This window comes from Equus przewalskii, chromosome 10, assembly GCF_037783145.1.
Source record: "Equus przewalskii isolate Varuska chromosome 10, EquPr2, whole genome shotgun sequence".
In the NCBI taxonomy this organism is placed as follows: Eukaryota; Metazoa; Chordata; class Mammalia; order Perissodactyla; family Equidae; genus Equus; species Equus przewalskii.
In genome coordinates this window covers 6893626-6921454 of record NC_091840.1, presented here as the reverse complement: position 1 = coordinate 6921454, position 27829 = coordinate 6893626, and the positions used below count along the sequence as shown (strand labels likewise).

The following is a 27829-nucleotide window of genomic DNA, read 5'->3' as shown; positions in this document are numbered from 1 at the left end:
CTCCCAGCATGGAGAGCCAGGGCGTAGAGAGGGGGGTTTATTGTGTAAGACGCCGATTGTACAGAGCAAAGATTGTACTGACACAGGAGGGGTGAGGGAGGCCCAGAGGCCAGAGTGGCAGGATGGAGAGGTGGCATCCTGGCCCCCCTTTCCCCGAGTCATCCAGGCAGTGGGTGGGGCAAGGGCTGAACAGCTGCCCCCACCCCCGTTCCCTTCCCCCGAGTACTAGATAAGAAGGAGCCAGGCTATATCCACTGGCTTGGGAGAATACAGCAGGAGACCCCCAACACCCCACTCCAAACCCCTAAGATGCATGAGGTCCCCCAGTCTGGCTTGTGCAGTCTGCCAGCCCCCAGACACCCTCGAGCAGCCTGGTTATGCTCCTTCCTCCCGTGGGCCCTGGCAGCAAGCCAGGCCTGACCAGGTGGTTTCAGGTTAGGAAGCTTGGAAGGGCTCCCCTCACCCTGCCCAGGTGCCTCAAGGGACGTCCAAAGGGCTCCCTCTTGGGTCACCCATTCGGGCACAGTGACCTGGTGGCCTCTAGGGGTGGGCAGCACAGGAGCTGAGCGGGCACTGAGGGTCACACGGAAAACAGGTCTTAACGGGGAGCCAGAGTGTGAGGGGGGCTCTGGCGGGGGCCTGCAGCTCTGGAGACGCGAGGTTCCTGTAAGTCCAGCCCAGAAGGAGGGGTCAGAGCTGGTCCCACTCTCCCAGCCACAGGGGCCCTCCAGGGCCTGCCACCCAGGACTCAGCCAATCTGCCAGCCCTCAAGCCCTGACTGTAGTCATTTAAAGCTCAGAACAGTGGGTTGGGCGGAGCATCAGGGGGACCAGGGCCCCCTGTCCTCCCCTGGTCCTTGCCCCTTGCAGGCTTCCATCCTCACACCCGCTGGATCTCAAACAGCTTCACATCGGTGTCGTACCAGACAGGCGGATCCACATTCCTGCAGAGGGAGTGGGCTGTCACCTGGGGGCTAGGAGGCCTTGCAGAAAAGACCCAGGGGGAGCTGGATGGGAGCCCAAACCCCTTCCACCCTGATATCCCACCCCGGGCAGTGGGTGCCCACCCTCAACCAGACAAGACCACCCTGGTGGACTGTCTTGACATTAAGACCACTACAATGGTGGGACCCAGGGCCACAGCCCCCACTGAGTCCCGCTGGGCAGACGCTCAGGTGGAAACCAGACCCACCCAGGCTGGTAACTGCCCCGCCCCCCACGGGGCCCACCTCAGATAGATGACGCCCCACATGTAGGTGCGGAACCACATGGCCGTGCCGGAGTTGGCCTGGTACTTGCGGATGAGGATGGGGTGGGGCACGGGCAGCAGCCCCACCAGGGTACCGTGCTGCAGGAACCTCAGGATCTCCGACTCGTCTGTCAGGCCCCTGTCGGGGAGAGGGACGGTCTCCAACATGATCAGGTAGGAAAGCCCACCCTGAAGGTCTAGGGCAGGGGGGGCTGCTTCCAGTCCCACCCTCACTCACGCCTGGGCTGGCCCCTCCTCAGAGCCCACCTGCTCACCCTCGCCCCCAGCCTCACTTGTCAATGCAGATCTTCTCCACCTGGGGAACCAGCACCTGGAGAAGCCTCATGATGGTCTGCAGCGGCAGCTTGGACTTCCAGGAGAGGACCTGGGGGAGGGACCGGGGTTCCCGGGGCTGCAGGACAGGCCTGACCCCTGACCCAGAACCATGAGCTCCCCACGGCAGGAAGTGTCCCCACCCACCACTGACACGGTACAGGGACCTATTCAAGGTACAAGCCTCACAGTGAGCACGTCCTACATGCATGACACTGTCCCCTTTGACCCTCACAATGGCCTGGGTCAGGTAGGGACGTTTATTACTCCACACGAGGGCAATGAGTGGTGATCTCAGGAAACACGTAAGGGAGTGGGCAAGTGATTCTGGGAAGGAAGCTGGAAAGGATGATTTATTAAGAAAGGTAGCACTGTGGGCAGCTGAAGCCTAACCCTGCGGGAGAACTCTGGACTGTGAGGACAGGGGAAGCAACCGAGTCAGAGAGAGGTCAAGGTCACCCAGCTGGAAGGACTGACCCGAGCCTGGCTCCCAGGCCAGTCCTTGGATTTGGAGACATCCCCATGCGAGCCTTTGCTGAGCTGTTCTCAGGACCGGGAGACCCTGAGCCACCCCTCCTCGCTGCCATCTGCCCAAACCCTCACCCACTCCGATGTTGGGCTCCACTGCCCACTGGCTGATGAGCTGGACGGTCGCCGCTGTTCCCGCCACGCCTGGCTGGGCTCCTGGTTCCCAGGGGAAGGAATAGGAGGGAGGGGCGGAGGGAGTGGGTACAGGGCCTGGGCAGAGAAGCATCCCCTCTTCCCAGGCCCTCCCACATTCTGGAGCCTGGGAGGCAAGGAGGTCTCTCCACTGGCCCCTGTTGGTGGGGGGGCTCACTCCCATAGGAGGGGACAGCCCAGCCCAGCCCAGCACCCTTTGCCCTGGGCCCCAGGCCCTGCCCAACCCAGCCCAGTCCAGTGACAGGTTTAGGGCCAGGAGCTGACTGGGCAGGCTGGGTAAAGGCCAGCCCAGCCCAGCCTCAGATAAGGGTGATGGATGGGGAGTCTGAAGACCAAGGGCTTGGGCCTGTGACCAATAAACAAGGAAGGGGTCTGTGGAAGCGCCCCCCTGAAAATCAGCAGTGCCAACACTGATGCCCTGGGCGCTGGGTCCCTGCCCCTCTGCTGAAGGTGACCCCAGAGTGCCCTGGCCCAGCCCACACCATGGAGGCCAGGGAGAAAGGGAATGCCCAGCCTCACCCTGCTCCAGGAGTCCCTGTCACCCACCTCCGCAGCTGGGCTGCCGTCTGCCGAGCTCGGCTGGGATGCAGACTCCAGTGACCGCAAGGTACCATCCTCTGACACTTGGGACTTCTCCGTCAGCTTGTCAATGCCTGGGGGCAGGGGGCCCAGGGGGGCTTGAGGACACCCGCCAGACGCCTGCCAGAAGAGGCTCCCTCCTCCGCCCACCCACTCTAGAGATGCTGTGCTGATCTCCCCACACCCAGCCCCAAGGCCCGGGCCCCCACCAAGCCACCCCTCCTGGGCCCCCTCAATGCCTCCAGCCCCACCCCAGTTGCCCATCCCCATCCCCTCAGCTTCCCAACTCAGGCCATGCCTTTGCCAGAGATGGGGGTGACCCCCTTAGAGACTCTGCCCAGCCCCCAACTCTGCCCGTATCCACACCCCCTGCCACCTGCCAGCTCCCAACCTGGGGTGGCCACCAGGCTGGTCTTGAGGGTGCCCGGCTCGGCGGGGGCGGCAGGGCGGGAGCCCTCCATGGAGGCACCCTCCTGCGAGCCAGTGCGGGACAAGGGCTCCGGGGCCCGGCGGCGCCGCTGCAGCGCCTTGTGGATGGCAGGCGGGTCGGTGGGCAGGTTGGCCAGCTGGTGGAAGACGCTTCGCTTGCGGATGATGGCGTAGACCAGGTTGGAGTTGCCTGTGGGGGGGACAGGCCTCACCTCAGGGAGCTCCCAGCACCTCTCCCTCCCCCCGCGCCTCCTGGGGGCGCGTTGGGAGGACAGGAGAGCGTCTATCCCACGGGCGGGCACCCGAGGGGCGCAGCCAGGCAGAAGTGGTGTGGGCCTGTGGCTACCCCAGGATGTCACCTTTTTGGGAAAGAGCTCCTGGGCTGAGCTCCCCCTGATGCCCTGCCTTGGTACCTTCCAGACCCCCTCACAATCCAGCGCTAAGGGGTAACACCTGGCAAAGGGGGGGGCTACCCTAGCATATCAGTGTCCAAACTAAGCCAGCTGTTCAATATTTTGACTCTGCCTGAGCCAGGACAGCAGAGAGGAAGGATAATATGGCATGTGCCAGTGCTTTGTCGCCCACACTGACTACGCTGAATTCCCTCGGCTCCTGGGGAAGATGCAGACGCTTTCCAGACCTTCAATGCCCTGTCACCTCTCTGGTCCCTGCCTCTCACCACACTGTTCTGCTTTCAGTTCACCATCTCACCCCAGGGCCTTGGCATATGTTGCCCCTCCCCCCAAAATGCTTTTCTACCCCACCCCACCCCCATTCATCCCTCATAGACGAATGCAGATATTACTTATTTGGGAAATAATAATAGCTGCTAATATTTAGGTTGCCAGACGCTGTGCTATGTGCTTTTTGGGGGTTATTTTACTTAATCCTTCCATCACCCTCTGAGATAGGGACTCTTAGTACTATTGTTATGACCATCCTACAGATGAAGAAACTGAGGCTCAGAGAGGTTCAGTTACGTGCCCACAGTCACAGAGCTAACAAGTGGCAAGGCCCTAATTTACATCAGGCAGTCTAGCATCTGTGACACCCATGAGGACCATAGCTCCCTGAACTTCCCTCTCATCCGATTTAAGATGACCTGTTTGTCTTGGTGCCCATCTGTTTAAAGCCCCCTCCGTGCCTCCACCCCACACGGTGAGCTCCACAGGGCAGGGAGCACTCTGTTTTATTCCCATTGTCTCCTCTGCACCTAACATGGCACTAGGTAAACAGCAGGTGCTCGATAAATGCACGCTGAACAAACTGGCGGACAGAGGTGTGTGCCCTCCTTAGACAGGAAGGGGTCCTCGCCCACTGCCCACCCTGCTTCCTGCCCCCAAGGCCAGGCCAGGGGCTTGGGCTGGTGCCTCACCATCAAACTGGTACTGGATGATGTTGTTGAAAACCTCTAGGAGGAAGAAGACCAGGTGGTGGTTCTGGGCGGCAGAGAAGAGAAACCAGGTGGTGGAGAAGGCCTCCAGCAGGTGCAGCAGCTTGTTGGCGGCCACCATGGACAGGCTCTTGAGGTAGGGGGACACTGCAGAGGAGGGGTTGGCTCACTCCTGGGGCCCCCACCAGCCATCCCTGCACAGCCTGGGCCTGAGCGGGACAAGATGCTCCTGCTCCCAAACCCTCCCCGCCCCCTGCCTGTGAAGTCCCCCCCAAGGCTGGGAAGACCAAGCCCCCAGACACCAAGGCCACACTGGCCATGCCTGTCTTCTGCAGAGTCCCAGGCGGCAGCTGGGGCTCCATCCTTGTTCCTCCACCGTGTGGACAGCCATACTGTTTACAAAGCCACTCATATGTGCCATCTCACCCACTCCTCCTCACACCTCTCAGGGGGAGGCAGGACACAGACAAAACCACTTCCATTTTATAGACAAGGAAACTGAGGCTCAGAGAGGTTCGTAAACTTGCCCAAAATTCCCCAGGTATAAAATGATCGGGCAGGGTTACAACCTCGGGATCTTCAAGTCTTTCTAGAGTATCAACCTGACATTCTATATATGTTTAAATCCTTTTTTTTGCACAGCCTGTTGGAGGGGGCGGTCAGAGGTGAAACTGCGCACAGCTTCAAGTCACGTATTGGTCTGTGTGCATCCTTGTCTCATGTCTGCCTCTCGGCTGGGGCAGGGCAATGGCTTTCTTGGTCACAGACACGTTCTCAGAGCCAGCCACACTTTGCTAGCACTCAGTTAAGATTGGTGGGACGGAGCCAGTGAGCGAACGAGTACTGGAGAGTCACAGTTCTAGCCCCAGAGCTCACGGTGCTGCTGGAGGCACCCTGAACTGCCCCACTCACCCTAGAGTCCAGCAGACCACAGAGAAATCAGTCCGTCCCACCCAGGACCACCCTCTCCAAAAGGTGGCCATGCTGAGGTCATCCTGCCCCAGCGCACGGCTGCCCAGCACCCCCGCCAGCCTGAGCCCTCCCGCCACCTCTTCCGGGCAACTGGCTGCAGTCCTCGCCGGTAGGAGGGGCACATCCCAGCACCCCGACTATACTTGTTCAAACCCGCACTGTCCAATGAGGGAGCCACAAGCCACATGTGGCCATTAAGCACTTGAAACATAGCTATTCCTAACTGAGATGCACGTGTGAAATACACAAGATTTGGAAGATGGGGGGGCAAAAAAGAATATAAAATATCTCAATAATTTTTCATATTGCTTCCATGTTGAGATGATGGTATTCTGGATATAGTGAATTAAATAAAATATATTATAAAATTATTGTCACCTGTTTCTTTCTTTCTTTTTTTTTTTAACGTGGCTACTAGAAAATTGATCAGTACATAGGCAGCTGGCCGTCTATTTCTGTTGGCCCAGGCGGGTTTGAACCAGAGAGCAGGTGGCAGGTCACCCTGTGGCCTGGTGCCACCTGGTGGTGAACACAGGGAGGGCAGGCTCCCGGCCCCCTACCGTTGACCACGATGGTAAGCAAGCAATCGAACAGGGGCTGCAGCCGCTGGTGCCCGCTGGTGATGATCTTGTGGAACACCTGTGTGGGGAGGCAGAGGGATGGCCATGGGCTCCCCGCCGCCTCCAGACTCTGCCAAGAGGACGTCATGCCCACGCACCCAGGTCCTGGCAGCAGGAGGCCCCTCACCACAATGAGCAGATCCGCGTGGGTACCCGTGAAGACCGGGATGTCCATGGGCACGCGCACTGAGTAAGGTTTGTTCAGCCGCACCCCGAAGTTCCGCTCCCCGCTCAGAAGCAGCAGAATGAAGACACCAATGTGCATCAGGCCCACCCGAGCTGCAGCATGTGGCATGGGAGGGGTCACCATGCTGGGTGGGGAGGGGAAGAAGGGAGCCCAGGGCAGAGACTCATCTCGGGGGAGCGGGAAGAAGCCCTTCCTGGGAGGTCAGAGCCCCAGGCCTGAGCTCCTGGGAGGCAGGACAGACTGGCTGGACCCGCCCCTCTGAGAGGAACCCTCCCAGCATCCTATGCCCACCCTGGCCTTACACTGATCCGCTCGGGCATCGTTGAGGAAGTAGAGGATGGGAACCAGGATGTCCAGCACATCGCTGCTCTTCAGCACAAAGAAGAGGAATTTCTGTGGGGGGAACAGGAGGGTGGGCTCAGAGGAAGGGCAGCTCTGCCCCACCTTCTTCCACTCCTCAGAGTCTCCCCAGATGCTGTCTCCATCCCTGGGCCATCCAGAGTAGCTGCCGCCCCTTTCAAAGCAGACTGCGGCCCGCCAAGCGGGGCCCCTAAAGCTGGCCCACCTTGTTGAAGTCACAGAGCTTCCAGAAGAGAACCAGCAGCTCCTGGTGGAACTGAATCTTCTTGGTGGAGTTGGGCAGGTAGGTCTGGAGCAGGGGGTTGGAGAGTAGCCGGGCTATGCCCTTGAGGACGAACTGGAAGTCCTGGGAGGGGCGGGAGCAGAGGCCTGTCCAGTCTGGCTCCCTGTGGCTCAGGCTTCCCAGGCCAGGCTCCCCCCAAATGCCTCCTCACTCCCCCAGAGCCTGGTCCCACCTCTAGAGCCTGAGGGGCCCAGATTCCAACGTCATTAAGAGCTGTCCTGGGCCAGGCCCCTCCGGAAGCTGAGTCCAGAGCAAATCTGGAGAGCCCCAGACCCCTCCGCCAGACCACAGGCTCCCCCTGTCCCTGAGCAAGGCTGCTCCTAGTGACCCCCTCACACACACACACACACACACACACACACACTCCCTGAACTGGGCCCCTGCCCACCCTGACTCCTTGTTGACCGGTGCCATCCTCCTGGCCCTCCCCATCGCCCTGTCACACGAGAGGAGCATTCCACCATTCTCAAAGGGCTGCCATCCATGGAGCACTGCTGTACGCCGGGCCGCCCACCCAGTTAATCCTCACAACAAGGCAAGAAAGCAGTTTCTGTCCCCATGCTGCAGCTGCAGAAGTTAGAGCTCTGGGAGCACAAGAACCTCCTCCAAGGTCATAGACATGTGAACTCAGGTCTGCCTGGCCCTTAAGTCCAGAGCCATTCCCCCTCCCTAAACCTGACATCAGAGCCACCCGCTCCTGGAAGGCTTCTGGTTACTCTCACCCAGTTGAGGTCACTGCCATTTCCTGCGTCTTGAAACCCTCACAGTCCTGCCATCAGTATTTCACCTGGGGTGGCCCGAGTCCACGGACACCACAGTTCCTTCACACAGGGGTCAGAACTTCCCCCACCCCCTCTCGTCTGCATCCCCTCACCCCTGCAAGGCCACTGTGTGGGGTGGGCATTAAGAATCCACAGGAGCGAGAGCAGTGCTTGACTCACCTCCTCGCGATGGATGCGGGACAGGTAGTTCACAAACAGGTTCTCGGGGCCTGGAGGCTGCCAACAGTGGAGCCGGAGGTGAGCAGGTGCCCTCACCCCTGCCCCTACCCCGGGCCTAGTTGGGGCAGCACTGCCCCCTCTGACCTCAGATACCCCCAGGCTCACGAGGTGCCCCCTGGGTACCCCTCACCCAGGCTCTGCTACAGGGGGTGCCATCCATCCAAGCCTGGCAGGGCCGGCTGCCTCCCCATCCTTACGTCAGCGTCATCCATGGCAGTGCCTGTGGTGGTGCCATCCACAGTGGGGCTGGTGCTGGTGGCGCTGTCATGGTCCAAGGTGACGATGAGCACCTGGGCAGCCTCCTCCACCAGGGGTTCCCGGTAGTCGGAGAAGAGCAGGTGGTTGTAGGGGATCCCGTAGCCCACAGGGTCATAGGCACACACGGTGTTGAGCAGGGAGGTGAAGAGGGGCAGGGCGTGTCTGCGGTGGAGAGGAGGACGGGGCTGCAGAGACGCCCCGGGCCCAGCCCTCTGGCCACCCCAGCCGGACCACACGGGTGAGTCATTCAACAAGTGTTTTAGTGCCAGGCCCTGGGCTAGGGGCCAGGGAGCACAACCAGGAGCTTCCTGAAGGAGAAGAGATGCCCTGCTCGTCCTTGCCTGCATCCCAGACCCGGGCCAGGATGGGCCGAGGGCAGAAGGAATTTATTACCAAGAGCAGGATGGCCAGTCATGAGGGGCTCTCTGTAGGAAATCATGTCCATATCCCTTAGATTTTTCCCCCAAGGGGTGAGGGCTATTTTATTATTACTCTTATTATCATTTTAAAAGACTTTATTTTTAGAGCAGTTTTAGGTTCACCACAAAATTGAAAGGAAGGTACAGAGATTTCCCATATAGCCCTGCCCCCCCACTCACATCCCTCCCAGATGTGAGTACAGAGGGGCACATTTGTTACAACTGATGAACCTACACGGACACACCTGTATCGCCCCAAGTCCACAGTGACATCAGGGCTCACTCTTGGTGCAGCACATTCTACGGGCTCAGACAGATGTGTAAGGACAGGCCTGTCAGGATTCTGAGGGGCAGGTACCCTCCCTCGGGGCTTCAGAGAAGGGGTTGGAGGCCCACAGGGAGCTGGGCGTCCTCTCGGGAAGCAGAGCACGTGCTCAGTCACTCAGCTCCCAGGTCACAGAATGACTCCATTCAGAGATTTGTGAGATGTCAGGGGTCAAGCTCCTCATCTTACGGATGAGGAAACTGAGAGCCAGAGAGGTGAAGCGAGTGGCAAAGGGTGGCTGTTTGCCTGATAAGGATGGTGAGAAAGATAACTCGGGCCAGCCTTGGACTGTAGCTGGTGGAGGGAGTCACCTGGGTTCCCTTCTCTTCTGGGGAAAAAAAGAGTTAGGCAGGCGGCCAGGAAAACCTGAAGGATGAGATGTGCCACATGCAAATCAGAGTCTGGAAGTAAGAGGGTGAACCAGGACCCTCAGGGGCATTAACTCCTGTGCCGTCAGCACAGCTCTGGGCACAGCTGGAGCTCCACAGCTGGAGAGCGTGTGCCCGCTCCAAATATGCAATCCCACCATGTGACACCTTCATGTACCCATACGAGCCCCCATAGCCCATGAGCGTCCCCATGTGGCCGGACCTCCTCATCCTTCAGGGTATTCACTACGCTCCCCAACCACCCCCTGTCTACACTGCACTGCCCCATACAAGCCACATGTAGCTACTGAGAGCTTAAAATATGGCTAGTCCGAATTCACATGTGCTGTAAGTGTAAACTACACACCTGATTTTGAAAACTCAGCATGAAAACGGAATGTAAAACATCGCAGTAATTTTGTATATTGACTACATGTTAATGTTAATATTTCAGATATAGTGGGTTAAATGAAATATATCATTAAAGTTAATTTCATCTGTTTCTTTTTCACTTTTTTAATGTCACTAATAGAAATGTTTAAATTGCATATGTGGCCTGCATTACATTTTTACTTGACAGCATGGCTGTAAATGGAGGACCCAGACACAAGTCACTCAGGCCCCACAATGGGACACTGGACAGCGCTGGCATAAGGTGTGGCGGTCAAGTTACAAATCATCACCACCAGGGGGCAGCAGCTCCCCTCAAATAAGACGTGGATGGAGCACCGTCTCAGCTCTGGGCTGCCTGGAACCAGGAGGAGGATGGAAAGAAAGGCCAGGGGACCCTCACCTGTTCTCCGTGGAACAAAAGAACTGCACCCACGGGTTGGTGCTGCCACTGTCCGGAGCTGGGGGCAGGTACATGGCCTCGGAGAAGCATGTCAGCAGCAGTTTCAGCAGCTCCATCCTTGGGAAAGGAGATTATGGGGGGGAGGGGTTCAGTACCTGAGGATTCCAATTCTCCAGGAGGGCATGCCCACCCTGCCCAGCCCCAGCTTAAGTCCATGAAGAGAAACGACCCCTTTTATTCCTGTGAGGCTGAAGCTGGGTCACGAGTAGGCAAGGCGTCCTTGGAAAAAACCAGAAGCATGGTCTCCTCTCTGAGCTGCACAAGGGCCAGGCCAGGGGTCCAGTGACAACACGGGCTCTGGGGCCGCGCAAAGCTCACCGGTTCATGTCGTGGATGTAGTTGGGCTGCGGGGAGTGAGCAAAGCCTACACCAGCCTCCCAGATGTATTCACAGCTGTCCAGGGAGTGGACGTCCTCCGCTGAGTCCTAGGGACAGGGGTCAGGGTGAGATCAGGCTGAGGGTGGCCAACCCAAGCCCCACCCCCCACCATCTCTGGGGGAGTGACACGCTCATATTCTAAAGACAGACCCTCAAAATGCCCCAGGTGCTAATGCACAAGGGAAGAAATGAATGTTCTCAACCTCTCAAAAGCTCGTTTTCCTTCAGTCTGGTTCTTTTACTCGCTCAGCCCAGTGTGAGACAGGGAGAGAGAGATAAGGAGGGAGGGGAATGGAAGTGGGTGCCCCTGGTGGTGCGTGGGGGTGGGGAACAGAGAACACTCAAGGTCGAGTCCACAAACCCACAGGAAGTGAGAGGGCCAGGCCTCCGGTGTCCAAGCCCCACACCCCCTCCCGCCACCAGGCGAAGACAATGGGTGCCTGTGCCCAGCCTCCCGGATGCAGGGGGCAGGGCCGCGCACACACCGGCTGGCTCCTCTCCAGCTGTGCCAGGCGGCCCAGCTCTCCCACAGCGGCCTCTGTCCTAGCAGCATCCTGCCCAAGGGAACTTCAACCGCCCAAACCAGGACTGGAGCCCTCCCCGGCTGGGGGTGGGGGGCTGGAGGGCTCTCACCACAGTGCTCCTTCGGTGGCTCTGGACGGTGAAATCTGGGCAGAAAAGCAGGTCAGCGATGGCCAGGAGCAGGGACTCGGCCAGGGGCCGGGCATTCTCGTCATCGTCCTCTCCCTGTTTGGGACACAGCACCCACAGGCCACCTCAGTGGTAGCTGGCCAAGGAGAGGTGGCCCCAGGACTTGGGGGGTGGGGAGGACAGGGTCTGGGCTCAGGCAGGCACCCATGGGCATAGGGATGAAGAAAAAGAAAGTAGACTCTCCATGACCCCAAATCTCCCAAGACAGAAGGGGGACAGAGCGGGAAGTGGGGCTGGGAAGAGTGAGGAAACCTCCCCCCTGACTGGGAGTGGCCAGGCCGTGTCCCCCATGCTCCAGAGAGCCTCGGCCTTGCTGGGAATCGCTGGGAACCATTGGGCCCCACCCCTCGGCCACTGGCCTGGAGATAAACCCAGGGAGAGGGTGGTACCAGCGCGGGCGGGAGAGGGCCCAGCGGCCCTGCCCCCATCTCTGCCCAGCTGTGGGCAGAGTCCTGTGGGAGAGGAACCGAGGGTTCAAGGAGGAGGAGTTGACCCCCTCCTCAGCAGCAACCCCCACTCTCCCTACCCCTGCACTTCCCAAACCCCGGAAGAGGTTTGGAGGAATGTGGCCAGCCCTGAGCCAGCGTTCTCTCCCTGTCACTGCAACTCCACCCTCCACCCAGCCCCAGACAAGCCCACAGACCCCTCCTCGCCCTGCCCCGGGCACTGTGGACCAGAAGAAGCCCCTCCAGTCAGGGTCCTCAAAGATGTAGGGCAGCACACGGGTGAGAAGCCGGCTGCAGTTCAGGACAATCTGCTTCTCCTTCTCTGAATGGCAGCCGCTCTCGGCTCCCTGCACCAGCTTCTCCACGGCCTGTGGGGAGGGCAGAGGGGCATGCTGGAAGGGTGGGGAGTGGGGCCCCGGCACTGGTGGTCAGGATGGGCACCCTAGGCTTCAGAGGAGAAGAGGCAGCAGTGCTACCTCTCCAGACAGGGTCAGCCAGCCCAGGGGGACAGGACATGGCCAGAGAGCATCTTAGACCATCACAGGAGTGACAGCCTAGCCCACTACTCACTGACTAAGACCTTGCTAAGTGACCACCCCTTGGAGCCTCAGTTTCCTCATCTGTAAAATGGTGACACTAACAGTACCATCCACACAGGGTGAGCTAAATGAGCTGACCTGTGGAAAGTGCTCAGCAAGGTCTGGTCCAGAGGGTGCCTCACAGATGGCAGCTGCCATGACCACTTTCCCCAAGAGCCCAGCTAGCGGGGAGAAGTGGCTGAAGCCACCAGACTGCCCAAACCTGGGCGGGGGGGATGTCCTGGGTGTCTGCCCTCCTGGACCGCAAGGCTCGGCCAGCTTCAGCCTCCCTGGGAGGGTGGGAAATGGCTCAGCTGGGTGTGGCAGCGAGGCGCCGGGCACTCCTCACCTTGTAGCACAGAGTGGCCAGGTTGGAGGGTGACTCCTCCCGCACAGCCCGGATCTCTGCCGCAGGCACCAGCGCAAAAACATCCTGCACTGAGGTGGCCGTGTCCGCCCAGAACTGGTCCCAAAAGGCGTCATCGGTGGCTTCTACGGGCTGGGGGGGAACCCAGTGTCTAGAGTTGTACAATCTCTTGCCAACGTCCTGTTTGCCCAATCTGCAGCCAAGGGAGCCCCCCCAGAGGGAAGCCACAGTCCCCCTGCTCCATCCCTCGTACCCAGGAGTCTTTCCACTTGGGGGACATCCTTCAGCTACCACGAGACCAGCACAGGCAGGCTGGGGACACTTGGTGCAGATGGTCAGGGGTCAGCTGGGCACCAAGTTCAGCAGCCAAAGCCCAACCCAGTCCCTGAGGGACTATGTGACCCTGAGTAACTCACTGTCGTCCTCTGGCCGGGCCTCCCCACCTGAGGACCTCTCCAGGCCACACGGCTAGGTCAAGTGCCAGGGACCAGACCCAGGCTGTGCCCCTCCCCCTAGGAGGAGGACAAGGGACAGGTGCTCATTTCCACTCATCCAAGCTGCCCCTCAGCCGCGGCCTCCACCCTCTCCAGGCACACTAACAGATGCCAAATCTAAAGGAGCCCATCCCCTTGGCTCTCTGATGGCACCTGCTCCTCTCAGTGCCCACCGGTGGTGCTGCACTTCAGGCCACTCTTGCCAGGGCCCCACCTCCAAATTCACCGCCTCCATCCACCTCCACACTGCCCCCACCCCATGTTCAAAGCACAGCACCAAAGGCATCGTTCCCTCAGCACAGACCTCAGGGGCTCCCCACTGCCTGCAGGATGGGGTCCAGAGCCCAGCCAGCCAGCCAGCCAAGATCCTACCTAAACACACGTACACGCATGCACACACGTATGCACATGTATGCACACACACACTTGTATTTTCTATTTTTTTTTTTTTTTGAGGAAGATTAGCCCTGAGCAAACATCTGCTGCCAATCCTCCTCTTTTTGCTGAGGAAGATTGGCCCTGAGCTAACATCCGTGCCCATCTTCCTCTACTTTATATGTGGGACGCCTGCCACAGCATGGCTTGCCAAGCGGTGCCATGTCCGCACCCGGGATCCGAACCGGTGAACCCTGGGCCACCGAAGTGGAATGTGTGCACTTAACCGCTGCACCACTGGGCCGGCCCCTCACTCTTGTATTTTCTATCCCCACAACACAACCAGTTTGAATCATAAACTCCATTCTAGAAATCCTTCCTCAGGAAAGGATCAGAGATGTGCATGTATGAGGATGTTCACTGAAGCGTTCTTGTTGATAACAGTGAAAAGTTGGAGTCAGCCTAAATCACCGCCACTTGGGGAATGCTTAAAAAGTTAAGCCACGTGCAAACACTAGAATATTATGCAGCTATCAGAAGCACATTTTCAAAGAATAGTAAACAATGGAAAATGCTCAGAGTACAATGTTATGTGAAAAAGACAAGATATAAAATTAACTATAAGATGATCACAATTCTGTGTAAATTACATAGTAATAAAAGCCTGGAAGAAAATGACAGCATGTTAACAGCAATTATCTCTCTGGTTGGTTTTTACTTTTCTTGATATTTTTCTGTAAGCGCATGTAGTATTACTTTTTTCTTTGAATGTTCATCTGTTGAGAGGCCAGGGTGTCCAAGGCACTGTTACCCTTCTGAATAGCACTTCCTGTGTGAGACCTGCCCGGCTTGCTCCAGTCAACAGAGCCTTCTCCCCTCTCTGAAAGGCCTGATACCCGGCCCTGCTCTCACCACAATCCATGCATAATGTGCATTACTCTTTTTTTTTTTTTTAAAAGATTGGCACCTGAGCTAACAACTGTTGCCAATCTTTTTTTTTTCTGCTTTTTCTCCCCAAGTCACCCCCGGTACACAGTTGTATATTTTAGTTGTGGGTCCTTCTAGTTGTGGCATGTGGGACGCCACCTTAGCATGGCCCGATGAGGGGTGCCATGTCCACGCTCAGGATCCGAACCAGCAAAACCCCAGGCCGCCAAAGTGGAGCGGGCAAACTTAACCACTCGGCCATGGGGCCGGCCCCCTGCATTACTCTTATCATCAGAAAAATATATATATATATCTTGCTTAAAAATAATTCCGTTCTCTGAAGCTACTTCTTGCCAGAAGTCTCCCAGAGCTCTGGACTGCCGAGCTTGCTCCCGCCTTGGAACCCTGCTCCCCTCCCACCTCAGTCACTCATCATAGTCCCTGATTCCAAGGCTGAGTGCACTTGCCTCTGGGCCCCATTAGTCCATGAGCCCTTCTTCCCTGACCTTGCAGTTGAGACATACAGCAGATGCTCAGCTAATATTTGTTCAGCTAAAGGCTGTAATTAATCCTAGAGACCCCTTCAGCCTGGTCACCGGGCAGAGCTGAGCACCAGTGGAGCTGTCCAAACTCCGGGCTGGGGCCAAAAGCCTCACTAAGGCCCAGGTGTACCCTGGCCCACTCCCCAAGCTATAGGGCAGCATGTGGCCATGGCCCTCAGCACAGGCCTGGCACCAGGGCCTGCTCAGTCCCAGAACTGGTAGAGCCAGTTAGCTGGGGGAGAGGAACAAAGGCCAAAGGAAGGTCCCTGGGGCTGGGGTTTGCTGGCCCTTGGGCCCACAGCCAGGACAGCCTTCCAGACTCAGTGGGGTCCAGGGGCACCACACCCCAGAGTGGTGGGTCGGGGTGGGGGTGAGGAAGGACACCCCAGAAAGCATGCAGCACCCTCCTCACTCTGCGAAGCTCCCATCTCTGACACTTCCCCTACCTCTCAGGTAGCCACTATCCCCCTAAAGGAGCAGAAACTTATCTGAGCACCAAGTGGACTTAACCTTTGACCTAATTCATCAGGCAAGTGTCACCTAGGAACTGAATCTGAAATGAGGAGAGAGACTTAGGAGGGAACTTAGGAGGGCCAGGTTAGCCCAGCCAGGAAGCAGAGGAAAGGCCCAGGTATGGGAGCTGGCCTTGAACTTCATGAGTAGCGACTTTCACTTCCCCTACCCCCAACTCGGGCCTCCCCTCCTGGTCCCACTGTGGCTGGACACTTCAATTCAGTGACCATTAACTGACCATACCAGACTAGCCTGATGCTACAGGTATCGGCCAGGGTCACTGGGGCCCCTTAGGCTCCCAAGGGGAGGGACATGGCTTAGCTCCTGCCTCAGTTACCCCAGCGAGGCTCCACCCAACCCAAGGAAGCTTCTAAAATCCAAGCCAGTTTCTTTGAAAGGAGTATTTTTGCTAGAGGTGGGCAGTCCCATGCTGCCAGGGGTATAGGGGCTGAGCTCTCCTGGAGGAAAACCAGATATGCTTACCCCAGCTTTGCAGGACCTGCACAGGCCAGACTCCCCGCCAGCTGGGGGGACCAGCTGCATCTTTTGAACCTCTCTGGGAGGAGGAGGGAAGGACTAGCAGTGCTCTAGCCTGCTAAAGGTGACCTGCTCTGGGGACCATGTCACCATAGCATTCACACATGCACACACACATGTGCATGTAAACATGGAGCCACCAGATCTCATCCGGCCTACAGCAGAGAATCTCCAAATAGGCAGGGTCGAGGAGAGGGGCCCTGGTCCAGGTCCTCCCTCCAGGGCCCCACCCACTCTGGGAAAAGGCTCAGGAAACACAGAGAAAGCCTTCAGGACCAGGGTCAGACCTAGCCCAGGGCAGGAAGAAAACAGGATGCAGCGCAGGAAGGTGGGGAAGCAGCTCAGGCCCCGGCTACGGGAAAAGGTGCTAGGTCGGCTTCTCAGCTGCCCAGAGCAAAACTCTGTGTGCACAGCACAGCCTCTGAGGGACTGGGACTGGAGGACACCCTGTGGACAACTGGCCTCATTCTCCTTGGGAACACTGAGTGACAAGGTCTGGAACAACCATTTGGGATCTGGTCCTCACTTCCAAACTGCCCAAGCCAGGTTACTACACAGGGCCCGAGGCTTCAGCCCCTGAGGGTCTCTCTCTCCAGGCAGCCCAGGCCCCATCCCACCTGCAGGACCCCAGCGCTCTCTGGAGGGAGATCCAGGCGGGTCTCTGGCTCCAGTCCTGTCCCAAGCCAACTCATTGTCCTCAGCTGAGAAATGGGACAGCACTGACTCAATCAGCTCCGTCATAGGACTGCAGCCAGGGAAAAACAGAGGCACATTGTATTTGGGGGAGGGGGCCGGAGCAGGTAGGCATCTAGTCCACCCAGACTCTCTGGGACCTGGCTGAGCAAGTCCTGCTGGCCCAGCAAAGGACCCTGGCTGCTGAGCCAACAGCCCATAGCTCATTTCACCAAGATGTTTCCGTCTCCAGTAGGTAAACATGGGAGCCTTCCTCTCACCTCTCCCTGTGGCTCCACATTGAGAGCTGGCCCACCTGCCACCCACAGATCTAGAAGCCACATCCAAAGAAAGCCAAGTGCCAGAACTAACCAGGAGCCATGGGGGAATTGGTGAGAAGCAACGTCTGGTTTCTATCAAAGGCCTCTCACTGGGCCTGGACTCCCCAGGGGCCCTGGGCATTTGCGGGGCACCTGACCTTCCTCTTGTGGGAACAAGAGAGTGTGGTCTGGCCTCTGAAGCTGTGACCAGCTGGCTGTGGGGAGATGGCTCCCTCGATCCCACTCTAACTGCCAAGAGTAAAGGAAGCTCTGGGGGTGGGGGTAAGAGGAATGTCCCAGAGGGCAGCAGGTCCTGACTCCCTTGAAAGTGGGGGATCTGGGGAGTCAAGGCTGAGCATCTCTGAGGCCAGAGCAGCCTAGCTCAAGGGGTGAGGAGAGAAGGAGTGGGCAGGGAAGCAGCCTTACTGGGGCCATGTCCTGTGTGTTGGGGGCAAAGAGGTAGCCTCTGTGCCACTTGTGGACTCCAAGGGGTGTGCACGCATGGACTAGGCTGAAAGATATCTCCAAGCCCCACACCAGGCAGTCAAGGGCAACCTAGAGGGTTCTTAGCCCTGACCTGGAGAACAGAGAGTACTGGCAAACACAGCCAGCCCCACCACTGGGCCTCAGAGAAGGAGCCTCCTGGAGCAGGGGTCCCTAGCTGGGAAACTGGACTCCATGGGCCTGGAAACAGGTCCCCTTGCCAGGCTGCAGTAACGCCGGCCACTCTTTGCGTGTATCCAGGAAAACCTGGGCCTTCTCTGGCTGTGGGCATTGACCTGGGCCCAGCAAGGCTGCTGCCGCTGCACACCAGCTGTTTCTCCGACCCAGGCAGGCGCTGGCCCGGCTTTGTTTGCACTGAGTCAGCCGGGTCTGTGCGTCCCGGACCCGCGAGCACCGAGCGGCAGGGAGGAGAGCAGTGGGGTGGATGGGTGAGTGGGGGCGGGGGAGGCTGGAGATGTGAGGCTGGAAGGGCGGAGGGGGCGTGCAGGACAGGGGGCGGACAGCAGCGACGTTGGCTCAGGGAGTAGGCACACGTCAGCCTAAGGTGGCATCAGCGGCTGCAGGAAGAGGGATGTTCCCGAGAGAGGAAGCTGGGGGTGGGAGGCTAGGGGACGGAGCCCTGGGGTACAGGACAAGGACTCCCGCTCCGGCCCTGGCTTCAGCGTCACCCTGTGGGCCTGCCGGTCCCCCCAAGTCCAGACGAGCCAAGTTCACGCAGCCGCCCCCCCACCCCGGCCCTGCCCAGCCCCCAGCCCGGCAGGTGGGTGAGGGAAGCCGGGGCCCCGGGCGCACCTGCGTCTTGGTGGTGAGCTGGATCACCGCCTTTCGGAAGTTCAGCTTGGAGTCGGCCGACCCCATATCGTTGGAGCCCGCTCCGGCCGAGCCCCGGCCCCGACTCCCACCCCGGCCCGGGCTCGGGATCCTGCTCCAGCTCCAGCTCCGCGGCCCCCGCTTCTCTCGCAGGAGCCGAGCGGCGCACCCCGCCCGCCAGCCCAGCGTCGGCCCCGCCCTCCTGGCTCCGGCCCCGCCTGGCTCCGCCCTCCGCACCTGCCGCGCCCCGCCCGTCAGCTCCCGCCGCGGGAGTCCGCCGCTCTGATCAAAGGCTGCCGCAAGTACTAGGCGCTTCTCAGCCCAGCCCGGTGTCTCTGCGCCCTTTCTTCTGCGTCGGAGCCTTGCCTCTGTTCCATCTCTCCCGCTTCCACCCAGCCCCCAGGGCCCACAACCCTCCCAGCCTCCCGCCCCCCGCCCCCATTCTCACCCTCCGTCCCCACGCCATCACTGGGCCCTCAGCTTCTCAGCCAGCCCACTCCTTCCTTGCCAATCCATGTCCTCCTCATTCCTTTTTTTTTTTTCCCTGAGCATCTGTTCTCTTGGTTTCCCTTTTTCTGACCGGTCAAACCCACATGTCCAGGCAGCCCCGCTGTTATTCCAGCCACAAGCCCCGGGCTCAGCCCTCCGTTCTGTGGAAGGGAGGCGTTGACTCGGCCCCTGCTCCAGGAGAGCAGCTCCCTGGCCTGATGAGAGCAGAAGGTCCTTCCGGGTCCTACAACTCCTTTCTGACCACCTGCCTTCCCTAAGAATCCTTTTAGGTCCATCCATTTCAACAAATGTGTTGAGGGACTGGTATTTACCAGCACAGGGTCAGAGACGGGGGCCTAGGGGCCTTAAGTCACCGGGCCTGCCCTTTATGAGCAATTAGCTATGGAGAGAAACACACACGGAAAGAAGCAGCCATGGTTGAGCCCAGTGAGCCTTTGATAGAAGCTAATTAATAATAATTATAGTAGTAATAATAATAATGTGACGACTATCTCTAACACAGCAAAAACCTACCTCTGAGGTAGCTGTTATCCCCATTTTACACGTGGGGAACCGGAAGCTCAAAGCAGTCAGGTTACTTGCCCAAAGTCACACAAGTGGTAAGGAACAAAGCCAAAAAAGCAGACCCAGCTCTGACCCCGAAAGAGGCTGTACTTTTTCCATAACATCATCTTGCATACTATGTCTGGAAGCTTCTGGAAATCCTAGATGCTTCAAAAGGACTTGACATTTAGCTTCAGGAGGAATCCCACAGGTGAAAAATGAAGGGTGCACCATCTAGGCATCGAAAGGGTGGCACAAAGGCAGGGTAGGACAGGTGTGGAGGTAGGGAGGAGGGGGACAGGGGTGTTGCCATGTCCCCAAATGAGCAGACTTGACAGGAGAGCTCTGTCCCTGCTCTAGAGGTAGGTCTTCCCTATGAATGAATAGTACCTTTATTTGGCATTAAAGAACAAAAAATCCAACACTCTACAAATCACTCAACCCACTCAGTCCAGGCCAGAGTGACATTAAAAACTCTGAATCTTAAACATTAGGGAGATGCAAATTGAAACCACAAAATGATAACCATTACATACCTATTAGAATGGGTTAAAAAAATATAAAACCTGACAATACCAAATACTGGTGAGGATGGGGAGCATTTATATTTTCTTAAGAAGTAAAATATACAATTATAATATGACTCAGTAATCCCACTCGTGGTATTCATCCAGGAGAAATGAAGACATATAGCCAACACAAAAAGCCTGTGTAATGCTTATAGCAATTTCATTCATAATCACCAAAACCTGGTAACAACCCAAATGTCCGTCATCTGGTAAATAAACAGACTGTGGTTCATCCACACAATGGCACTAATCCTCAGCAACAAAAAGGAAGAGACTATTGACACACACGGCAACAGTGTGGATGAATGTTAAAAGCACTGTGCCAGACACAGAAGGCAATGTACTGAATTTTATCATTTATGTGACATTCCGGAAAAGGCAAAACATTGGGACAGAAAACAGATCAGTGGTTGCCATGGGCTGACAGCAGGATGAAGGGATGGACTATGAAAGAGTATGAGGAAACTTTTGGGGGTGATGAAAACATGCTATGTTTTGATTGTAGTTTGGGTTCCATGACTGTATATGCTTGTCAAAGTTCATGTAACGGTATGCCTAAAATGAGTGAATTTTACCATATGTATGTTACACCTCAATAAATTTGAGTTAAAAAAAAAAGGGGGCCGGCCCTGGGGCCGAGTGGTTAAGTTTGCACGCTCTGCTTCGGGGGGCCCAGGGTTTCGCGGGTTCAGATCTTGGGCGTGGACATGGCACTGCTCATTAGGCCATGCTGAGGTGGCGTCCCACATGCCACAACTAGAAAGACCCGCAACTAAGATATACAACTATGTATTTGGGGGATTTGGGGAGAAAAAGCAGAAAAAAAAATAGATTTTTTTTACGGTTGTGACGGTTTTTAACGGTTGTTAGCTTAGGTGCCAATCTTTAATAAAAAAAAAAAAAGGGGGTGCTGGGCCAGTGGCGCAGCAGTTAAGTTTGCATGTTCCACTTTGGTGGCCTGGGGTTCGCCAGTTCGGATCCCCGGGTGAGGACATGACACCGGTTGGCAAGCCATGCTGTGGTAGGCATCCCACATATAAAGTAGGGGAAGATGGGCACGATGTTAGCTCAGGGCCATTCTTCCTCAGCAAAAAGAGAAGGATTGGCAGCAGATGTTAGCTCAGGGCTAATCTTCCTCAAAAAAAAAACAACGAAAGAGCAGGTGCTAACTGGCCATTCCCAGGGAGTAATTGTGAGCCCTTTGGTCTCGCCCATCACTCAGAGCCACTTCTGTGGTTTGCAACCAGGAACTCCAAGTGGCCCTGAAATATTACTGGTCACCCATGGACCCTGCTCTTCCCATCAGCTTTCATGGGATGGATTTAAACGAGTCCATTTATCCTCGTCCAACCTCAAGAGATCTGCTCCCATTCACTGGGCATTTGGCACCTCACAAAATCTTCATGTCCATCTCCGGGAAATTTTACAGGGTCCCTGGACACTCTCACCCCCATAGTAGGGAAAAAATATTAACATTGTCTTGAGGAATGTGATCACTAACACATCCAGGTGGAAAAATACCCATTTATCCCCACCGTTTGTTTTTAAAATGCTGTTAGTTATTTTTTCGTGAGGCATACTGAAGAGTGTAGAGGGAAAATGGCCTAATGACTGGGATTTGCTTTAAAATACTGAAACAAAGCAAGCAAGAAAAAGACATACGGGCGAGATAAAGCAAATATGGCAGAATCTTGGTAATTATTGACTCTGTGTTGAGTATGTGGAGAGTCATTGTACTATTCTCTCTACTTTTGTGTGTACTTGAAAACTTTTATAGTAATTTTTTTTTTTTTTAAAGATCAGCACCTGGGCTAACAACTGTTGCCAATCTTCTCTCTTTTTTTCTGCTTTATCTCCCCAAATCCTCCCCATACATAGTTGTATATCTTAGTTGCAGGTCCTTCTAGTTGTGGCATGTGGGACACCGCCTCATCGTGGCCTGATGAGCGGCGCCATGTCCGCCCCCAGGACCCGAACCAGCAAAACCCTGGGCTGCTGCAGCGGAGCGCACGAACTTAACCACTCGGCCACCGGGCCGGCCCCTATAGTAAAAATTTTTAAGAAAAAAGACAATGTATGCAGAAAAAATATTACTAGTAAAACATACCCTCTGAAAATTTAAAGAAATTACTTATCCCTTATTAATTTGATGACTCCCTAGTAGGTTTTTAGCTATGAAATCCCATATGGAAACCATGCCGCGTCCTCCTTTTATGCCCAGCATAAAGAGTCTCTAGTCCGTGGCTCCCATGGCCCTCCCTGGAGCCCTTTTTTCTGAGTTCAACCAGGAATCGAATCGTGCAACAGGCAATGACTCAGCACCCACTAAAGGCCAGGTACCTTGGAAGGTGCTAGGACCTGAGCTACAAAGGCAAGTTCCTACTGCTGAGAGCAAGAGAGACACACGGGACAATGAAACAGGCAATAGAGAGTTATGGGGTCGAGGGTGGGAGTCTGTCCAGGGCTGTGGTGGGAACAGGTGAGAAAAGACTCAACAGAGTAGGCGAGGCTGTGCTGAGGTTTGGAAGATGCCTGAGAGTATCAGTTAGGGTCCCAACAGGAAAGAGATGGAACGTTCAGAGTAACCAAAGAGAGTTTAATTGGGAGAAGAGAAACCAACAAGGGCTGTGAAGCACTCTGGGTCTAGAAGCAGTGAGGAGCCTCAGCCATCCTTAAGCCTAAAGGGGCAAGGGGAGGAATGGTTGTCAGAACCCAGAGAAAGAGAGCCCAGCTGTAGAAGAGAGCTGGTGGGGTCTGGAAGGGAGGGCGCTGTGGGATAGATACCCTACCCTCACTCTTCTCCTGCCCCCCAATTTTCTGCTAGTGCTCCCCATCAGTGGGCCCACAGACTGCAAGAGAGCAAGGGAGCCCATTGATGCAGCCCACCAAAGCCTCAGCCTCCCAGGCATGGAGCAGATGGGGAAGATGCAAAGAGATCTGAAAGGGCAAACGGAACGGTCCAACATCCACAAGCGGAAGGAAGGCCCAGAAGCTTGGTTCATCCAGAGAACAGAAACACCTAGTTAGGGTGAAATGTAGAGAGTGATAAGAGACAAAGCTCAAGGGGCTGGCCCCGTGGCCGAGTGTTTAAGTTTGCGCGCTCCGCTGCAGGCGGCCCAGTGTTTCGTTGGTTTGAATCCTGGGCGTGGACATGGCACTGCTCATCATAAACCACGCTGAGGTCAGCGTCCCACATGCCACAACTAGAAGGACCCACAACGAAGAATATACAACTATGTACCGGGGGGCTTTGGGGAGAAAAAGGAAAAAATTAAAAAATCTAAATAAAAATTTTTTTAAAAATTAAAAAAAAGAGATAAAGCTTGAGAGGTGGGCCAGGACCAGACCATAAAGGGCTGCATACGTCCAGTTAAGGAGCTTTTATATTATTCTTTGAGCAATGAGGAGCCTTTGAAGCAGGGGAATAATGTCATTGAATATCATTATGTCTTAACCAAGTCATTCTGGCTGCTGCAGGGAAGACACAAGGACCTGAATACCGGGAATCCAGCCGGGAGGTGAGAGATGATGAGGGCTGAGCAGAGGCAGTCACGGGTGGGATGGAGAAGGAGGATGCAGGTGATGCTGGCGAGGTGGAATCTTGGAACTTGGTTGTCAGTTTGATGTGTGGTTTAGGTACATTGCTGCATAACAACCTCCTAAAACTTGGTATGAAACAATAACCAATTTATCGTAAAGTCCATAGTCGGTAATTCAGACAGGACCCAGCTGAGGTAGCTTGTGTCTGCTCCACCGTGTCTGGGGGCTCAGCTGGGAAGACTAGAATGGCTGGGGGAGGGGTTAAAACTTGGAACAGCTGGGAGCTGGAATCATCTGGAGGCTTCTTCACTCACATATCTGGCACTTGGGCTCAGCTAGAGGCGCACACGGAAGCACCAACATGAGACCTCTGCATGTGGCTTGGGCCTCTCTCACAGCTGGGACACTGGGCTCTGACAGGGAGTGTCCCAAAGGGTGCACACAAAGAGGGGGTCCTGAGAGAAACAGGAGGAAGCTGTATGGCCCTTTAGTATGGAGCATGGGAATAACATAAAGTCACTTCCACCATACTCTATTGGTCAAAGCGGTCGCAAGCCCACCAGATTCAAGGGGAGAGGGCCTACAGCCCACCTCCCCATGGAAGAAGTGTCAGAGAAGCTGGCACCGTGTTTAAAACTGCCACATTGTGGGTGATTCTGTTCTCCACACTTCCTCCCCCAAAGCCTAACCCTTATCTCTTTTGACCTTTGTCTCTAAGTTACGTCATCTCAGTAAATGCCACCTCCTAGGTGCTGAAGCCAGAAATCCAGTGTCACTCTTGGTGTCTCTCGTCTTGTCATGCCCACGTCTAACCCATCACCAAGTCCTGATGATGCTATCCCCCCAAACACGTATATTATATTTTCTGCCTCCCTCTTGTCCACTGCCCCCACCTTTGCCAGGGCCCCCATCATCTCCCATCTACAGCAGCCTCTACTCCTGCCTCCTCTAATCTATTCTCTGCAGAACAGTCCAAGCAACTGGAAAAGGCAGCTCACGAAGCTCTCCCACTGAAAACACCTTGGAGCCCTTTTTAGGAATGCTCCACGGTGACCTCCAAGACCCTGCCCCATCTGGGCCCTGCTCCCCTCTCCCCCCTGCCCCCCAGTTCCACCCACGCTGGTCTTCCTTCATTTCCTCAAACCCCCTAAGCTCTTTCTGCCCAGGATCTCCGTGCAGGTTGTTCCTTCTGCCTGGGACATCCCTCCTCCCACGCTTCATGTGGCTGTTCCCCTCTCATCCTTGGGGACTTACTGTAAAAGTCTCTTTCCCTTAGAGATTTCCCATCCCCAGCTCTTGTTATCTGAGCCCCCAGTGTGTTTCCTAAAACTTTTACTCCCGTTTTAAATATTTTTGCCTTTTTATTTGGTTTGTGTCTGCCTCTTCTACTGAAATGAGAGCAGGGACTGGGTCTGTCTTGTTCCCTGCTTCCCCAGCAACTAGTGCCGGCCTAGCACCCAGAAATTATTTATTGGACAAATGAACGAAGATCCCTCCTGGGTGACCACAGAAGGTAGAGCCCCTGTGGCAGTCCACTTCAGTCAATAGGAATGACACATTTTCACCAACTCTTTCTCAGATTCATTTTTTAGTTCTTTCAGGAGTCTTTCAGGTGGGGCAAGTGGATCCCACCTGGGGCGGAGATGCAAAGGAGGGAAAGGAATATGGTTCTGCCACTGGTTTTAGAGCGCTCACTTGCTCATTCTTGGGGCACCTGCTATGTGCCGGCCAGAGTCCCTGCCCTCAAGGAGCTCTCAATCTGCTGAGGGGCAGAGGGCTCCCGGGCAGCGGGGCCACACACTGTGATTCATGGAGTCCAGGAGCCAGCATGAGCAAATGTGCCTGGAGCTTCTCTACATGTCTCTTAGGCCCATGTCTGGGGTCTCATCTGCCCCTGAGACACCCCCACCAGGAAGGTAAGGTCCCTGGACAGGTCTCCCCAGCCCCTTAGTAGCCCTGGCAGAAGAGGGGTAGGGATGGGCAAGGAACAGATCCCCCAGGTAAAAAAGTTATAATAATGATGATCCTAAAGCAGTAGTGCTCTCATGGCCCAGGCACTGTTCTAAGCACTTGGCCTGTGTTAACTCATCGAATCCCCCAACAAGCCCATGAGGAGGTAGTAAAGGAATAAGGGTGAGGCCACAGGCGCGCACTCTCGGCATAAGCATCCTAAGGTCACTCCACTGATGACAGGTCTCGAGGGTTTAAACTGCAGGGATGAGAGGTGGACATACGGAAGCACTTCCTGACCACAAGGACTGTGAGAATCTAAACTAATTCCCCTATCAGAACAGACGGTTGTCTGGGACACACTCAGATGGTGTACGGGGAAGAGGGGGATGGACGCCAAATGACCTCACTCATTGAAATGTGTTGAGCGCCTTACCCCGCCAGGCGCTGACCTCAGACTGGAGGAGGAGACAGATGCGGCGAGATCATTCAGTGCAACGTGTGCCCAGCGCTGGAATGACGGGTCTGGGGACAGGAAGGGCAGCGCAGCCTGCAGGGGTGGGGGCACCTGAGGAAGATGTCCTCGTGTCTCCTGATCTCTCGACCTCAACCCAAGATGCGCAGCGAGTGGGATCACTGTGACTACCCCGAGGGCCATAGGCGTGGCTGGGCACTCTGCCCCTCCCCCAGCCTGACTCCTGTGACTGGGAGCGGCCAGGACCCTCTAACGTCACTGCTGCCTGCGCACGCATCGTCATTTCCGGTGGGCTGGGCTGGGCTGGGCTGGGGTGAAGGGTGGGGGAGCGAGGCAGTGCGGTGGGCACTGGTGACTGCGCCACCGTCGGTCGTGTCAGGGTCCCCAGGCCCGCCCCGTGCCGAAGCGCGCTCGCGGGGAGGGCTTTTCCATCGTGGGGTCCAGCTCCGAGCTCGCCCGCGCTTCTGTGTCTGTCCTCTCGTCTCACATCCAGGATCTGGGCTTGCATTTCCGAGGAGCTCGGGTGGGAGCTCAGGAATCGCTCCTGGTCGCGGCAGTGTGAAAATGGACCCCAGGGGAATCATAATGCCCAAGACTTGGGGGACTTCAAGACCACCGAGGGCTGTGGCCATCAGCGCCCAATCTTAATGCCCTGGACAAGGTGCACCATGAAATAGGTGTGCCTGACACACAGACGAGGTGAGGTACTAGGCTCTGGGCGTCACTAAGGTCAGGCGGTTTATTCATCCCACCCCTACCCCTGGCACAGCTCTCTACCCTGCTATGACTAAATTAGAGGGAAAGGCCTGAAACAGATCCCAGGGCTTGTGGGCTGGTAGCTCAGGGAAGCAGAGGAGTTTCCTCCTTCAAGGCAAATCTGATTTTCCTCCTCATGGGATAGTTTAGAAAATACAAAGTCTGCCCTGAAGGCACAAGGAGTGGTCTCAGTGGGCCAGTAGCCTGGAGTTCCCATGAACCAATTCAGGCAAAGGGTCCAGCACAACAGGCCTGATGCACAGCAGGCACCCCCACCCCTCAGCCAGCCGCAGCTCTGGGGGGCACCCAGCCCGCAGTCCTCTATACCCTACAGAGAGGGACAGGGAGCCCCCACCAACCTGGCAGGGTTGATTGCCCAGCTTCAGCCCACCCCATCCCACACCGGCCTCGTGGGGCCCAGGGGCACCTAGCCTGAATCAACCCTGTGCTCAGGCAGCAATGAGAATCCAGCCTTTGTGACAAGCTTGCCCCTGCCAGGTGATACTTCTGGGGCAGGGGGAGGGGGAAGGTGGCTATAGGAAAGGAGGGTAATGTGGGTAGAGCTATGCTAAGGCTGTGGCAGTGTAGCAAAGGCCAAGGGCTGAGAGATGACCCAGGAGCTGGATATTTTCAAACATGGGAGTCATCTAAGTCATCGCTAAAAGCATCTTCCAGGGTCGGGGGAGGGAGTACAGGCTGTGTTTCCTTGCTCTGGGGAGATGGCGGTCCCTGCTAGCATCCTCACTGCCTAGGCCCTGGCCCTCAGCCCTTTGCCCTGCTCTCCTCTGGAGACTTCTGGAGCTCCCTGGAGTAGCCCTGGCTCCTGTGAGTACATTTCCACAGAGCTGCAGATGGAGGAAATGAACAAGTCAGGTGGTGGGGCAGAGGCTGAATCTGTGAACACCTGGTGAGTTTGGGGTCCTGACCAGATCCCTCTGGAACTCAGCCCCCCAACCTGCTTGTCCCTTAGACTCACTTTGTCCCCCTCTCAGTAAACGGCATC

At 56.3% G+C, this 27829-nt stretch overlaps 1 protein-coding gene and 1 long non-coding RNA gene across 5 annotated transcripts; one reads left to right on the top strand and one right to left on the bottom strand.

Annotated features, from left to right (window-relative positions):
• Positions 1–24: 24 nt before the first annotated feature.
• On the bottom strand, positions 25–18693 carry HID1 (HID1 domain containing). 4 transcript variants are annotated; one of them, XR_011522911.1, is made up of 19 exons: positions 18466–18687; positions 12772–12921; positions 12042–12212; positions 11321–11434; positions 10628–10734; positions 10250–10366; positions 8284–8506; positions 8027–8083; positions 7008–7148; positions 6745–6835; positions 6383–6534; positions 6196–6274; positions 4646–4810; positions 3233–3460; positions 2809–2915; positions 2185–2265; positions 1516–1633; positions 1229–1387; positions 25–943 (listed from the first exon to the last, which is right to left on the bottom strand). XR_011522911.1 is itself a non-coding variant. In XM_070560028.1 (19 exons), the coding sequence occupies exons 1-19, from the start codon at positions 18529–18531 to the stop codon at positions 880–882; spliced, it is 2364 nt and encodes a 787-aa protein (XP_070416129.1). In that variant the 5' UTR covers positions 18532–18693; the 3' UTR covers positions 25–879. The 4 variants fall into 4 exon arrangements, 2 of the variants coding, with proteins under 2 accessions (XP_070416129.1, XP_070416130.1); XR_011522912.1 differs by having other exon boundaries at positions 1524–1633; XM_070560028.1 differs by having other exon boundaries at positions 1542–1633; positions 18466–18693.
• A 7383-nt stretch (positions 18694–26076) lies between these two features.
• Positions 26077–26852, top strand: LOC139073836 (uncharacterized). The gene is made up of 2 exons (XR_011522910.1): positions 26077–26358; positions 26564–26852. It is a non-coding gene; the product is annotated as an uncharacterized lncRNA (long non-coding RNA).
• Positions 26853–27829: the final 977 nt, after the last annotated feature.